We start from the raw sequence: 15,344 nt of genomic DNA on the forward strand, positions 1-15,344 counted from the left end.
AGGTTGAAGGAGGTTGTATCATAGCGCAGAGGAAATCCCCAGCGCCTCCACTCTTGCGCGCGGTTGAATTGCCTTGGGGAACTCCACGTGGCGGTTACGGCAGATCTTTCGGCTTTCCCCGGCCGGCGGTAACAGTCCGTGCGACGGGTACCGTACGGGCGGGAGGTTTTGGATCTCGGAGGTCTCGTTGATTAGATCGAGCAGACCATGCACAGCTATACACAATCCTCTTAGATCTGGTGGACATGAGGGCGATCACGAGCTGTATGATATCAGGTGCACAGAGATATCTACGTAGATTGTATGAGGATGGTATGAGAAGCCGATGAGACGAGCGCGTCGATCGACCTTCCGAGCGTTGAAGAAGGTGTAGTCCTGATCGAAGGGACTGCGAGTATTGGCGCCTCGGACATAGCAGGGTATTTCGTTCTCGTCGCAGTGGCCGCGGTCGACGAAGAGGATACGCTTGGTTCGCGGATACGTCCTGTCATCTTGGTCGTCTTCGTCCGCGCTGTCAAACTCCCTATCCTGGGTCTGGCCAACAACGACCTGTAGCAGTCGAATCTGCGCATGGAGGAGCTCGCCCCCGCCACGACACAGGGACCGAATTCGGAAGGTCGGTGTAGTCACAACTTCGATGGCGTCGAGCGATGATGACAAACCGAGATCATCGAGATGATCGATTTTCCATAAGTGGTATACGCTTTCCAGTGCTGGGTGGGGCAGAGAGCCACTCTGAAAAGTGCACATAAAGGCGATTGACACCGGTGGAGGCGAGCAACGTGGTATTCCAGGAGGAGACGATATGATTATCGTTGAACCGCGCGAAGAAGATGCTTCGAGCATTGCTTGACCCCTTTGAGAAATCAGGCTGGAAATCAGCTGTAGTATTCTCGTATCGCGATGGATATGAGCCGGACTCACCGGCAGTGTCCAGTCCGACAACAAGGTGACCATTCTGCTTGAGGTCGCAGGTCCGGCTGAACACTGCGCTTCGGACCCCGCATCATCCATGTTGGGCCAGTAGAAATCCTGAGGCCGTGCTCGATCTATCGCTGTAATGAGCTGATCGACGCAGTGGGCAGCCCCCGGATCGGGATCAAACCAGAGTGACAGCAGCGATAGTTCCGGGCACCGATCCAGGAGCGCTACCAAGTGACCGATGGATGTACCATGCCCTCGCTGCAATGTATCCCTAAGTACTGGATGCGCGTAGGTAGTCCGTGGGATGAGGGCGTCTGCGAGGGGAAAGGTGTAGAGAAGTTGTTATTGATATGGATTTCGAGGTCGGTCAGATTGGCAATGTCTTAGAGATAGCCGATGAACGCAGGGTCCGCGATGGTGCTGTCCCCGAGGTAGACGTGCGTGAGCGCCGGCGGGGATGAAGAAGGCAGCAACAGGAGCAGTAATACGAGATCGGACCGGACTCAGGGACCGCTTGCACCTCCGCCAATCTCCTCGTCGTCTTCATATGAGGGGGTGGAGAGACATGGAGGGACCGATCATACTGCGAGACCGGCGGGATGATCTTGGGGACGGTGACCGCTAGCGACATCTTGAGCGTACTGCCTATTTTCATCTCCCTGACGATAGACCACCGGCTCGGGGTCGCCAGCGCAGAGACCGTATTTGCGAGGGTGATGAGCTTGTCGTCATCCTGGTATGCAGAGACGAGACGTTCCGCGGGGGTCACCTCGAAGATGTATGAATCGTTGACTGGGATATAGAAGTCGATGACTCGCCAGATGGCGATATCTGCAGCTTCGTGAGGCCTTATTGGCGCGAGCGAAGGCGAGAGCGAAGGCACCGGTATTATTGTCGCTGAACGTCATGATGAAGGCGAGCGTTTCCGGAGCAAGGGAGGACAGGGAGGCAGGCATGATGATCCTGATATCAGCGATATCCTAGCAGTCATATAGACCTTATCAATTCGCGCTAGCCTCGACGAGGCCATGCGTATGAAGGGAGAAGGAGACGGAGGTTCAGTCTTACAGATTGTCTCAGCGCGTCCGCATCGGGTGCGCCGGCGTGCGCCGGTTTGAGGAATGAGGAGTTGCGGCTATTACGGCGGCATGCTGGTCAGACTGATCCGGGGAGCGATTGCGATGGCCGGTGTGGTGAGTGAGTTGATCGTGGTATAATGACGAAAGAGAGGCATAGTCATTTGGTGATACCAGGGTGGACTGGCTCGGTGACGAAGGGATGTGTGTCGATGGGGGAGAGGTGCTAGGTTACACACTGTCGATTTCCGAGGTATCGATGAGCTTGTAACTTTGCTAGAGGGGGGACCAGCTGCAGTGCATGATGGTGGGCGGTTGTTAGCTGAGTCTACCTAGGCTATGTATACTACTCTAAAGTACCAAGCCCTCGACTCGAGAGAAGTGCCACTTTGGCACGGGATTACGTACTGGTCTGGAGACTCCACATTTGCAGCTGTACCTGAGCTGCTCACTCAGAGCCAAACCGTCCTTTCCTCCACACCGGCACGACACAGCATGTTGACAAAGCAGTGGGTAGGTAGAGGCTAGGCTGGCTGGATCTCATAGCCGAAGAGCAGGTAGGAGATAAGGGCATTGGTCCCCGCAGAGGTGATCCGAAGAGCTGCAGATCTGCGCTAGTATCTGCCGTCGATCTTCGACTCAACTCCACTGATCAGACCGGTGTCTCGCGCAGTGAACTCGATATCGGCTGGATCTTCTTTCCTTCCGCACATTATCCGACAACCAATGCATTACCGTCTGCCGACCTACCAGACGTGTCCTTGAATGCCGACAAACGCATTGGTGTTCTAAACTTTCACCTTGAACTTCTCCATCCGATCTCTAGCCTCAGTATGAGTGTCCATCCAGTACAACGCTGCGGCGGGTGCGGAGGAGTCGTATGCCCATAGTCTGACAGCCGATGGTAGCATCGAGCAATCGATATGGTAGGGCGTGTTCAAATCCCATGACTAGCCAGTGATGACTAGACCCTTCTTCGTCAGACCCGGCCTGCATAGCCCCAGCAGCATAGTCAGCTATGTTCGGCCTTGACATTTGGAAGAAGGCTCACTCAGCTCCCACAAGAGTGAACTCTGCCAATCAGTCATTGGCATATGTCTTTGGGCCAGTGAAGGTTAAGAAGGGCAGCTTCCAGGTTGCAGTTGGACTAGCGCACTGAGGCTCACTCGCCCCGCATGTGCGCCTGGTAAGTGTAAACTGCGAGTGCTTTTGGCGCTGTAAAGGTCAGCACGCAGTCTGGAGCAGTGGCGTCAGATATACCGGGTCAATATCATCGTCCCGTGCAAAGCTGCACTCAGTCTGCCTCCTGTATATCTACCTCCTGTTGATCTGGCAGTCCTGGTTAGCCCGGTGCGACCCACCAGTCTCTTGCGCTCCTTCAGTCGGGTCGAGACCGGAGAACAGTGAGCGGACGCCCTGTGGGCACTGTCGACTTTCACTTCAAGCAGGACGTCTTCAGGAGGCGCATGGCGAGACGTTGTGCATCGAGCTCGATGTGCAGGGCCTGTACAGCTACCGAGGCTGACGCTGCGCTGCAATGGGAATAGGTGGGGTGGGGTACGATGACGTAGACAGAGTGGAGGTGGACCGGTGGAGGTGGAGGTCAGGTCGGATCAGGCATGGTGGTTGGTAACCGGGACCTGGCTTGTTACAAGCTGATTGAACTTGCTTCTCTACTTGCTAGCTCTTCGCGCAGACACACATATTATAATCAGCTCACCAGCTACACGTCGACTATCATTTCCGCACCCCGTCGAGTATCAGCTACATCACCCAACTTCCAAGAGCCACTGTTACCCGACATGTCAGACTCGAAGCAATCCGTCGGCTTCCCATACAACCAAGGTCAGACCAATGACGGCTGGTCCAACGAGGATGAGGCGACGGCTACATGCGCGTGTGGGAAGGTGCAGATGGTTATAGTGAGTGCGGCTGTCATACTTAAGCGAGCTTGACTCCCTTTCATCCCAACTTATCACCTCGCCGCTTGGACTATCGCTAATGCCCAGCCCCTCAAAGCCCCCGGTCTCCAGGGCACCTTCGTCTGCCACTGCACCGACTGCCGCAAGGTCTCCGCCTCCATGTTCGCCACCAACTTCACCTCGCTGGACTCGCACACCCGCTTCGTCCGCGGCGAAGACAATCTCACCGTCTTCTCCCAATCCTCCACCACCACTACCGGCGAGACCATGGCCAACTCGTTCTGCAAGACGTGTGGGACGCTCATGTTCCGTGCGGGTACGATTGCTCCAGGGACAAGATTCATGCGGGGCGGAATCATCGATGATCACTCTCTGCACGACACCATGCTGAAGCCCAAGGTGGAGATATTCTCGGAGCACCGGGCGGCGTGGGTTAGCCCGGTGGAAGGGGCGGAGCAGGGCAAGGGGATGGGACCGTTCGTGAAGGACAAGAAGGGAGATGAGAAGAAGGAAGAGGGACAGGGGAAGCTTTGAAGCAGTTCTCGGTCAAGTCTATATCAGTCCAGTCTAGTTGTCCGTACTACCAATACTTCGGAATGGATAGTGCAGCAAGTCCGTTCCGCGTTTTCCCTTGGACTCTGCTATCCGCTTGTTCTAATCAGGAATCAAAGCCATACCACCGTGATCGTGATATGGATAGGCGGATCACAAGATGATACTGGCTGAGCTCGAAGTAGGTTGTTCGCAGATAGCTGGGAGGTCGTGAGGGATGGCTGAGTGATCTGACATCAGCTACTGAGTGATCTGACATCAGCTGGACTGGTGCGGGAGAGCAGAGAACTTACTGACTCTGATCCCCTTGACCCCGCTTAATCCTCATTTCCCTCATCCCTAAGCTCGCTTGCAGCGTAGCCGTAGACCTCGCCGCCGCCTCCTTTCCCAGCTCAGCCATACACCCGCCCTGCAGGACCTGCCAGCTTCACGATCCGCCCATCGTGTTCCCAGCTCGGGCTGAGTGGGCGCGGCGAGCAGAGCAGGGTGGTAGGTGAAGGAGATGGTGATAGTGATGAGTGATAGTGATTTCGGGGGGATGTAGTGAATGCAAATTGTACTCCTAGTCTCAGCTCTGCTCTCGCCGAAGACTAAGACGGTGCTCGACATAGTAATAGGGTAGTACTCACAAGTCATCGCCGTTTGGAAGATGCGCGGGAAGACCGGCTTAGTCTAGGTTTGTAATGCGGTTTAATTTGGCAGGATTTGCTGAAGAATCAGCTGAACTCTTGTCCAGCGATCACAGGGGTCCAGTTGTAGGGAAGATCTGACGTACTGAACTCGTCAAGAGTGATTTCAGTGGTCTCGGGAAATGGTTAAATGGGGATAAAGCGATAGAGCGATGAGCAGGGAGGTGACCTGCCCACATATCAGTAAGAAGCTCTTCACCTGGCACAGCTCAAACAAGCGAAACTCACATCTCTTGCGCACGCTTCTCCTCTTAATCCGCCAAACTGTCCTTGTACTCTTTCGCCCAGTCCTGCCACTGCACCAAAATCGCCCAGGCATCATCTCCGACTTTGACCCCCCTTGCCCTCCCAATCATCCTCTAAACCTTCCACCTCCGCCATTTTTCTCAGTACGCCAAGAGGTGCGAATCCATCCTCGAAGGTGGTGTACTGCTGGACAAATGTGCCCGTAAACTGATCGGCGCCCGCCCAATCAGGGATTTCCGCATCCGCTGCGTCGCCCTTGACGATGTACATGATACGCTTGGTGGTCAGAAGCGAGGCTTCGCTGCTGAAAGGGATGAGAAGATGAGGTGGCAGGAAAAGGAACTATTGGGGACACGGGCGGCACAGGAATTGCAGGTCGACATGCATGAAGCGGAGCTGGGGAGGTGGCACAGGAAACTAGGCGCCCGGGAGGAAGCGTTGGATACACGACAGGCGGGGCTGGACGCGAGAGATTTGGATCTAAACAGGGAGCGAATCAAGGTTGACGCACAGGTGGCCGTCCTGGCGAGTTGTTACATGGCGGGGGGGCGGAGTGAGGCGCTAGGCACAAGACGGGAGGCGAGTGACCCACGTCCGTGAAGCAGGCGGTAGGCGGAAGGGGCGATCCAAGGAGGTAGAAATGAGCTCTATCGCTGATGTATCAGACGGATGTAGCTGATACGACAGGATACAATAGCGTAGAATGACCATCATGTACATACCGTATGCGGCGAGATAGGTCATGTATACATTAATGATCCTTATCGGAAGCAGCATGGCCTCATCCTTATATCCTCCTCGAGCAAAAGCTCTAATCTTCATCAAAGTCCCACACCTTCCCGTCCTGCCCGTAGATCTCATCGTGCTTCGCCTGTATCACCGGCCCCGCCAAGAACTTCTCCGTCTTCTTGTCATTCAACCCCCACTCTTCCGGCGAGTTGTCAAACACCGTCCACTTCCTGATGTCCCTCACATACTTCCCCGCCCACCCTTCCCCCTCCCCTTTGCCGGCGCGGTGCATCGTCGCCGTATTGTCCCAGATGACTACATCTCCCGGCTGCTCGTAGTACACCTTGAGCAGATACTTCTCCTCCTCCACCTTGCGCCTGAGCTTGAGGATGAGCTCGCTTGATTCCGGCTCGGGCATCCCGTCGATATGGTGCAGGTGAGACGCGATGTATAGGACGGGTCTGCCCGAGCCGCGGTGTGTCTGGGCAATAAGGTGACTGGACATGGGGTAGTCATTAGGGTCCAGCGCGGCGAAAGTGGGGAAGGTGGGCACGGCGACGCGCCGGGAGTGAAAGTGGGAGTGAACGCCGACTTTGCCTTGGATGAGGGCTTTGGTCTCGTCGTCGAGATCCGCGTAGACCGAGCGGGTGTCGCTGAACTCGGTGGCCCCGCCGGTACCTCTAGGAGGGAGTTGGTGGGCGATGAGACCGGTCAAGCGAACTCGTCGAGCATCATACGACTACTGTCAGCCTTGAAGTCTTCGGTCACTTACGGCGTCGACATGGAACAGCCCCGTCTCCTTTGCCAAGAACCACCTGAGCTCTCCTGGCTTGACGATGCTGCCATCCAGATAGAGGTTACTGGGGTCGCCCAACTTGGCCGTGGGGAATCGCCTACTCTGCCCAGCGTCCGCTATCTCTCCCAGACGCTCCCCAATCGATACGAAGTCAGGGTCGGACAGACCCGTGTTGCGGAAGACGACCACGCCGTACTTGGCGATACCCGCCTGGATCTCGTCGATGATATTGTCAGAAAGGGGAAGCGAAGTAAAGTCGATCCCTCGGCACTCGGCACCGTACGTGTCATGAAGGGGGATCCATTCAAGCTGGGAGTTGGAGGGGAGTTTGGGTGCCTGGTTCAGGTTGAGCGCGAGGCGCGGTGCCTCCGTTGTTGTGGTGGACATTGTGATGATGTGGGTTGAGAAAAGTACTGATCAGAAAGGGGAAAGTGGCGAGGGCACCAAGATGGTGGATCAGCTGGAGCTGTCCGGGTAGAACAAGGAGACCTCGAAGGACAGGTCAGCGGATATAGCTGTAGCTCAGCTGGCCGGCCCGGAATGGCCGGATGTCTCTAAGTGGGGGAGCTGGAGTGGGGAAATTGGCGATATTTCAATACCAGTGCGCTTTGAGTCGCGGAGCATCGGAAGAGGGTCAGAAGACCTTTTCACACCATGCAATGAATGTGCTTGATCTGTTATCCTACAAGTGGGGACACGGGGCGCGGACGAGGCGCGACAAAGCGGTAGACCGGGCTTCGGTTATAGATTTGGCTAATACCCGCCCTGCAGCTAAGCCAAGGGGTTCTGGCCACCGAAAAGAGGGCAGGGTCTGTGGGGACGCGGTGGTCGGTGAGGGACTGGAGCTCAACTGGAGTCGCAAGGAGGCCATAGCTGCCCATAATCTCCCGGATGACAGACACACATTCCGAGCAATCTCTCACTTCGGTCTCTTCCAGCAAGATCGTTGATCAGTTTCCCGGCTGTAACGACTTGTCGCGTCAGTGGCGCAGTCAGCAGGCGGCGACGATGTGAGCGGGACAAAGATTACAATGTTAGCGGGGCAGGAGGTCGGTTGTCAGAGGTTCACTGCCAGATGAGGGCTCAACTTCATGATTCAGGCAGAACCTGCGGTTGTCAGACTACCCAGTTGCCTTCCTGCAGCGGTGCATCGCTTGCTTTTACTTCTCCTAATCGTGATGTCCGCCCCGGCCTCTTCCGTGACCATGGCCATTCCCACCACCTCGTCCACCACCACCTCGTCCTCCGCCGCCTCTTCCACCACCGCCCCGTCCCCCGCCACCACGTCCTCCTCGGCCACGCCCGCCTCCTCCACCTCCGCCACCACCATAGAACTTCTTCCATGACTGTTGCTCCACCAAGGGCTTGTGTGGGTATCCGCCAAGCTTGCTAGGGTTATTTAGTACTGTCAAGTCAGCTTCCGACTCGAAATGGAGGCAGAAGATAATAACTGACCCCATGGTGTTTGAACATGATCATCCGGTACATCCTTGAGCTCGGGCACCCACATCCGGACGTAGTCGCTGTGCCCATCGTAGTCTTTGGCCTGCTTAATTGGGTTGAATTGTCGAGACGAGCGAGCATCGTTTCCTACACCAGCTGAGAAGTCAGCTTAAGGCGCAAGACGCATTTAGCCGCTGTGGAGCTGACCTTGGTATTGCCAGTTGCCCCAGCTAAACTATTAGCTTCATTCCATCCTCGGAGCGCGAAAGAGCTTACTTTGAGCAGGTATCATAGTCTATCAGGTGCATCTCGAAAAACTCCGCTCCGACCCTCCAGTCCACGTACCTGAACCGTCAGCTAAAGCCTCATCGTGTCAAGACCGCTAACTCACAGATCCATGACCAAGAAGCTCGCGACATTCTGCCTCCCCCTATTACTCATATACCCCGTCTCCTTCAACTCCCGCATGTTGGCATCGATATAAGGCACACCCGTTCTGCCCTCACACCAGCGTCTCGCCGCATCATTCTCATCGTCAAAGTTGGCATCGTTCCAGTCTTCCGGCTTGGGCCGCTCGGACGCGGGGTAAGACGAGATCATCTGCGAGTAGCCGACAGGGTCGAAGAGGGAGGATCGTTTCTGCTTGGCATACTTTGCCGTGGTATACTGGAAGAAGTCTCGCCAGAGGATTTCAAAGATGATCCCTGATATCAGCCGAGTCGGAGTGTGGACTCACAGTAGACGTTCTGGTAGGTATCCTTGTCCTTCCCGACCGTCTCGAGCAGCTGAGCGACTCGCCATCCCGCCTCGGTAGCGCTGAGGCATCCGAGCGAGAGGAACGAGGCAAACTTGGTGCTGAACCCCTCGCCAATCATCCCATTCCGGGTCGCCTTGTACTTGCGCGCCTTGTTCCCTCCGACCCACTTGCCCTCCTCGGGGTGTCCCACGTAGTCTTCCAGCCTGCCCAGCGCGCTCGTCTCCCCGCCTTTGAACGGTACGGCGGTATTCTGGTGGTTCGCCGGCATCTCGGTACCCTTATGTGCGGTCGTCCAGCCGCCGATAGGTGGGCTGTCCAGGAGAGGCTGGATAAGCTTGGCGTACATCCCCTCGACTGAGTCGATATCGTCTCCCTTCCCTACCCACCCGCCCTGTCCTTCGGCCAGCTTGACCTCTCCCACATCAGGGAACGGCTTGAGCCCCTTGACCCTGACCTCGCCACACCGTCCATCCCTCGTCTTCCACTCGGCCGTGTTGAGCGGCTCCACGAGCATCCCACCTCCCACTTGCAACCCCAACCCCTCCACCTTCTTCCGGAATGACGTGTAGATATCGGGCGTTTGGCTGACCTTGAACGGGAGCTGATCGACAGGAAGCATCGTCTTGCTCTCGTTCAGACTGAGCTTGACGTCCAGCTTGTCCTCTAGACGCAAGAGCATCTCCTCCTCTTCCACTGTAATCTCCTTCTGCGCCCACACGCCCTCCACCTTGCCCTTCTTCTTCAGGCTCTCCACAAGAGCAGGGATAAGCACCTCGGGCTTTCCATACCCAATCAGCATATCCCCTCCAGACTTGCGGTACGTCTCTCGTAGACTGTACACTGCCTGAAGGAGGAATGCGAGCCGATGAGGCGAGGTCCGGTGGAAATCGCATACCCGCGATCGGGGGGAGTTTCGCGACTTTTGGGGGTGGTGATTGGGGTTGGTAGGTACTCCTTGCTTCTCCAGCTCCGTCTCCCCGGATGGAGGAGGAGCTTGAGCTGGAGTGCCAGGCAGACATGTAGTGTCGAGCTGGCGCGAGTCGATAATGTAGACGGGGAGGAAATGGGTGACCCGGCTAGAAATGTTGGACGAGGGGTGATGAGCGTGGTGCAGTGACGGCGAGTCATGCGTCCGCAGGTCGAGCGTATGGAGATGAACGAAGGTGTTGGACATGCTGTGACTGAGTCTGCGTATGGTGCTGAGCATGCAAAGAGAGGTATAAAGCGAAAAGTCGGTACATGGTCTTGCGATCGACATCGAGCAACTGCCGCAAATGACGTCAGTCAGATCGAGAAGTCAGGCGCCTGCATCTCAGCTGGCGGTCGATGTGACCTGTGCAGTGTGGACATGGCAGCTGAGAACTGCGTGATCTATATACAGTGCATAATATCTATAGCAGTCCGCATGTACGCCGATGTATCCTATCCACCAAAACCCGTATCTATCCAACCAATCATTCTGCTCATTAGCTATGTCCACCACATTGAAGTGCCAACTGACAATTCGCAACCGCAAACGCCACGACCGACGTGTCCGAGTGACTCAACGACACCTTGATCTCCTTCTTACCCGCCGCCGTCAGCGCATCTCCATGCAGCTTCACAGTCGGTCCCTTCTCCCCCGCCACGATCTCAATATCCTTCATGCCCGCTCCGGCCCCCTTGGACGGGACAGACAGCGCCTTGAACACGGCCTCCTTGGCGGCCCATCTGCCCGCGTACGACGCAACCGGGTCGGGCGCCGCATTGCAGTACTGAACCTCGGCGTCGGTAAAGTTCCGCGAGCGGAAAGTCTCCGAGGTAGGGACGCTGGTGATGAGCTCGGTGTCGACTCCGACGCCGGCGATGTCTCCTGCTTGCGCAAAGAGAGCTTTGAGAGTGGAGGCGTTGGCGGATTGGAGGGGAACGGTAGAGGGGAGTTTGCCTTGGAAGGCAAAGGAGTTTTTGCTGGGTCCAGCCCGAGCGAGGGGGTTGAGGTAGACCTTGCTCTCGAGCTCGGACGTGTAAGGTGGCGCGTCTTTGATCTGAACGAGGTTGTTCTGGATCATGGACGCCGACATGCGCGAGTACGAGTTGAGCTCCCGCTTCCGCCGGCGCTCCTTGTACGCCTCGAGCTGGTGCGCTGGGAGGGACGCGTAGAGGTATCGCGGGTGGACGATGGCGGCTTGACCACCGACCTGACCGAAACCGAAGGAAGTGAGGAGACCGCATTCCAGCCGGACGTGCTGGATGGGTTTGGAGGGGTAGAAGAGGTAAGGGAAAGCGCGGAGCTCCTCGGCAATGTTGTCTGCATTGTGGTTTCCGGGTACGAGAGCCGAGTTGAGGGATTGGATCATACCGTTGAACATCCACGCGGCGGCGCCTCCCTTGGGGTGACCCGTGAGAGACTTTTGCGCAATGACGGGGACGGCGTTTCCAGGTGTCCGGCCGAGCTGGGTGAATTGCTGGTTGTAGACCGACGACTCGTTCTTGTCGTTGGCCTTGGTAGAGGTACCGTGGCAAGAGATGACGCCGACCGAGTCTGCATCGAGACCCCACACCGCCAATGCCCGGCGCAGAGGGGCAATGTTTGGGTGGGATCCCTCCAGCATACCGAATGTCGCCAGCGCATCCCGCTCCTGACGCTTCGCCTCGTCGTCAATGAACCCGACGCGTGACTGGAACCACGCGTCGCTCTGCTTGGAGCCGAGCTCGGCGCGGAGCAGCTCGTGCTCGTTCTCCAGCCACTGCGAGATCTGACGACGGCGGAAAGCGAGCTGGCGAGCCCGGTACTTGACGTCGAGGATGTGGAGGGCGTCGGGCGAGTTGATCTCGCGGGCGGCAGAGAGGATACCCTGACCCGGAGCAGGGACGGACCGGCCGGCCTTGTCGGTGTGGGTGGACGTGTATGCGACGATACCCTGAATGCTAGCGCCGAGCTCCAAGGCAGTGCGGGCAGACATGATGACCTGCACACCGCATCCCTGCGACTCCATGAATCCAGCGCGGGTGCTGGTCATGGGTCGAGAGAACTCGTTGGCCTCGCGACCCATGGCGAACTCCGTCTCGGCGTTGGACGTAGCCTTCATGTTGGCGAATTCGAACGAGCCTTCCTCGGAGAAGTCGTCGAAACCACCGGCAATCATGACCTTGGCCTTGCCAGTGAGGATCGAGTCGCACGCAATCTCGACGGACTGGAGGGCGGTAGCGCATGCACCGACGGGGATCTTGACCGGTCCGGATGACGAAAGAAGGAGCAGGTTGACCCAGCCAGCAACGGTGTTGATGAAACTGGAATCAGCTCTATCGTGGGGTAAACTCACGTTTCCTGCAGAATATCCTTCTGCACGTCCTTCTCCTCCCGCCTGTCCTTGAACATGGCCGAGAGCGAGCGCATACCGCCCATACCCGAACCAAGACATGTTCCGACCTCAGAGGGGTGGATGTACTTGTACAGCTCGTACGGGTCGGTGACACCGGACATGATGAGCGCCTCCATCGTGCAGACCAAAGCCCAAAGCGCGGTTCTACATCAGCTCCGTCCGTACATGGGCTTACCTGTCGACCTGCGCAATGATATCCTCGGGGATACCGTACTTCTTGGCGTCCCATCCGGTCGGGATCTGTCCAGCAACGACGCGGTCGAACTTGACAGACTTGGGGATGAACACCCTCGCGCCCTTCTTGAACTTGACACACCACTCCCCAGACTCCAGCGCCCAGACGTCCACCTTGTCCCCCTGCTCCCGCTTGAACCTGGACGCATCCTCGGCGGAGATCTCGAGCGGCTCGAGGTCGTGGTTGAGCTCGATCTCCTGGTGGAATGCCTTCTTCTCGGGGTTGTAGCCGTAGAAGAGGTCGGGTTCTGTATCAGCTCCGTCTTTGCAAGAACTCACCAATCAATCGGATACCAGCATGGGCAATGATGTCCTTGTCATACTTGGCCTTCATGTCCTTGTCATCGACCGGCTCGCCCGACTTGGCATCCACCCATCCGACGTACGCCTTGCCATCCTTCAATTTGCCGTCAAAATGTTTGATCAGGCTCATCATCCACGCCATCTCGATACATCCCTCGATCGTGAAGTCTCCCCTCGCCTCCATCTCCCATCGCGTCCGGGCGCTACCCCATGGTCCGACCTCGGCGAAACCGGTGCAGACAATAACCTTGTCTAGGTCGATAAGACCCTGAAGGTGCGAAAGCTCCTTGAGCACGTCGTCCCCCTCGATAGTGGGGAACTCGTACGAGAAGTTGGCCCTCGGCGCGATAGACACCTTTTGGTGCACCCGTTCCGCCTGATCACCGTTGGCAATCTTGAAGTCCGCCGCATTGTCGATGGCAATAGCTTTGCGGAGCTCGGCGACGCGCTGGATGTCGGCGCGGATGTTGCCGGTAACCTCGGCGAGACCGGCGACCCGGTCCATCCCTCCGTTGAGGTCCGCCCAGATGGGCTCGATTTGGGTAATGTCGAAGAGGAGGGGGTGCATGAGACCGAGGATGTTGAAGGCCATCTCTTTGGCAGAGAAGGTTCTAACACCGAGCTTCTCGAGTCCCTCGGCTACGGTGTTGGTGGCGGACATAAGACCCGTCCCGCGGGTCCAGCCGATGACCGCACCGGCGATACAAAGGTACTCGCCCCAAGATTCCGCCGACCACCGGTTGAAGAGTGTCTCGAGCGAGATCTTGGACTCAGAGTAGAGACCGTCGTTTCCGAAGAGACCGTGGTTGGGGGAAAGGGGAAGGACGACTTGGGTGGGACGAGTGACAAAGTGCCTGGCGGCCTTCTTGACCTTGACCGCGCCGAGAAGACGGAGGAGGTTGGTCATCATGAGCCTGTGAGCGAGCTCAGACTTGTCGTCGATACCGTCAATCTCGCGACCGTTCTCGGGAAGGGCAGCGAAGGGGATGATGTAGTCAAGATCAATGTTGAGGGTGGTGTAGATGTAGTCGACCAAAGCTTCGGTATCTTGGCGAGAAGCTAAAGTCAACTTTGCTATGAGTTTGGCTCACCTCCATTGAACGGAACGACGACAAGCTTGGACCCTTTGGAACCGAGCTCGTGGAAGATGCCCTTGTAGTAGTCGACGGTCGCGCGCGAGTACCGCGAGGTGGTAACGACACAGGTAGCACCGCCGGACAGCAGCCCCTTGAGGATCTCGACACCGATGGATCCCTTGCCGACACCAGTGAGAAGAGCGGCCTTCTTGGCGAAGCTGACACCGGAGGTGGCAATCTCGGTTAAGACGTCGAGATCTAAATCAGCTTTGCCTTGGGTTGAACTCACAAATATTGGTCAACTTCTGACTGTACGCCCAAGACGTCCCAGTCTTCCGCTTCAAGTGCAAGAATGGCAAGTGCTCCTCATCCACCTCGGTCCTGTCCTCCACATTTGGCCGCAAGAATTGGGACGAGCTCCTCCGCTGCCTGTTTGGCCCCTTGGCCCGGAGCAAAGCGGGGTTCTCTGGTGGAGGGTCGTTCGGCTCGTGTCCGAGGTGCTTGACGACCTCGGCGTACATGCTCTTAATGGCGGCCTTCTGAGCGGGGGTGATGGATGGCTGCGAGTTGACAAGCTCCCAAAGCTTTTCTAAACGTCAGCACGGACCTTTCAGCCAACTCACCAATGTCCGAGGTGACCTTGTCCAAGTTGACAACCGGCTCGACCTCTCCGCCCGACGCCATCTCCTTGACGTAGTTCTCCAGCTTGCGCACATTGTGCCTGATGATCTCAGTGTAGATGATATCTCCCTTGGCCGAGATTTCGGTGTGGGGTGCGGTGGGAAGGGCGACATCTCGGTAGATTGGAGGCTTGTCGACAACTTCTTGACCTATCGTCAACTGAGCTCTTCGATATACTCACAGTTGTCAATCAGGATCTGCCCGAACTTCTTGGCCTTCTCGTAGGTAGGGCCTTTGGACGGGTCGACATTGTCGATAGTGTACTTCATGTACTCGAGCAGGGTAGGGTCCGCTCGGTTCATCTTTTCCGTCAGCTCGGCTCTAGCTAACAATGGCACGGCTTACGATGGCGATACATCGCGACGTGAGCTCACGCCGGACAATACTCTCCTGGTCCATCTCTGCCGCCATGGTGAACGCGTTGCTGAGGTGGAGGTTGGACGATGGGGCAGCTGATGGGAGCTGAGAAAAGGGGTTTCCAGCTGTTCCGCTTCGCTGGGAAGTTGACTGGGGGTTCTGACGCTGTATGTATGGCCTCCTGTAGCTCTATGAGG

General features: G+C 56.9%; 5 protein-coding genes across 5 annotated transcripts; 1 reads left to right on the forward strand and 4 right to left on the reverse strand.

Annotated features, from left to right (window-relative positions):
• Window positions 1-94: 94 nt before the first annotated feature.
• Window positions 95-1,880, reverse strand: MKK02DRAFT_32192 (uncharacterized protein; the record flags this gene model as incomplete). Its single annotated transcript, XM_053088467.1, has 6 exons — window positions 95-262; window positions 295-713; window positions 766-871; window positions 925-1,182; window positions 1,436-1,716; window positions 1,739-1,880. The coding sequence occupies 6 exons, from the start codon at window positions 1,878-1,880 to the stop codon at window positions 95-97; spliced, it is 1,374 nt and encodes a 457-aa protein (XP_052947092.1).
• A 1,922-nt stretch (window positions 1,881-3,802) lies between these two features.
• MKK02DRAFT_24061 (Mss4-like protein) lies at window positions 3,803-4,456 on the forward strand (the record flags this gene model as incomplete). Its single annotated transcript, XM_053086837.1, has 2 exons — window positions 3,803-3,922; window positions 4,010-4,456. The coding sequence occupies 2 exons, from the start codon at window positions 3,803-3,805 to the stop codon at window positions 4,454-4,456; spliced, it is 567 nt and encodes a 188-aa protein (XP_052947093.1).
• A 1,764-nt stretch (window positions 4,457-6,220) lies between these two features.
• Window positions 6,221-7,321, reverse strand: MKK02DRAFT_23834 (uncharacterized protein; the record flags this gene model as incomplete). The annotated part of the gene is made up of 2 exons (XM_053086791.1): window positions 6,221-6,877; window positions 6,911-7,321. The coding sequence occupies 2 exons, from the start codon at window positions 7,319-7,321 to the stop codon at window positions 6,221-6,223; spliced, it is 1,068 nt and encodes a 355-aa protein (XP_052947094.1).
• Window positions 7,322-8,103: 782 nt separating this feature from the next.
• On the reverse strand, window positions 8,104-10,308 carry MKK02DRAFT_24380 (DNA photolyase, FAD-binding/Cryptochrome; the record flags this gene model as incomplete). Its single annotated transcript, XM_053086888.1, has 6 exons — window positions 8,104-8,339; window positions 8,390-8,533; window positions 8,585-8,607; window positions 8,654-8,722; window positions 8,769-9,081; window positions 9,114-10,308. The coding sequence occupies 6 exons, from the start codon at window positions 10,306-10,308 to the stop codon at window positions 8,104-8,106; spliced, it is 1,980 nt and encodes a 659-aa protein (XP_052947095.1).
• A 292-nt stretch (window positions 10,309-10,600) lies between these two features.
• On the reverse strand, window positions 10,601-15,201 carry MKK02DRAFT_43242 (fatty acid synthase alpha subunit; the record flags this gene model as incomplete). The annotated part of the gene is made up of 9 exons (XM_053092337.1): window positions 10,601-12,404; window positions 12,437-12,640; window positions 12,672-12,978; window positions 13,010-14,092; window positions 14,125-14,367; window positions 14,399-14,698; window positions 14,733-14,939; window positions 14,972-15,092; window positions 15,136-15,201. 9 exons carry the CDS (start codon window positions 15,199-15,201, stop codon window positions 10,601-10,603), a joined length of 4,335 nt encoding a protein of 1,444 aa, XP_052947096.1.
• Window positions 15,202-15,344: the final 143 nt, after the last annotated feature.

Source organism: Dioszegia hungarica (assembly GCF_025882075.1).
Source record: "Dioszegia hungarica strain PDD-24b-2 chromosome Unknown MKK02contig_7, whole genome shotgun sequence".
NCBI classification, from domain to species: Eukaryota; Fungi; Basidiomycota; class Tremellomycetes; order Tremellales; family Bulleribasidiaceae; genus Dioszegia; species Dioszegia hungarica.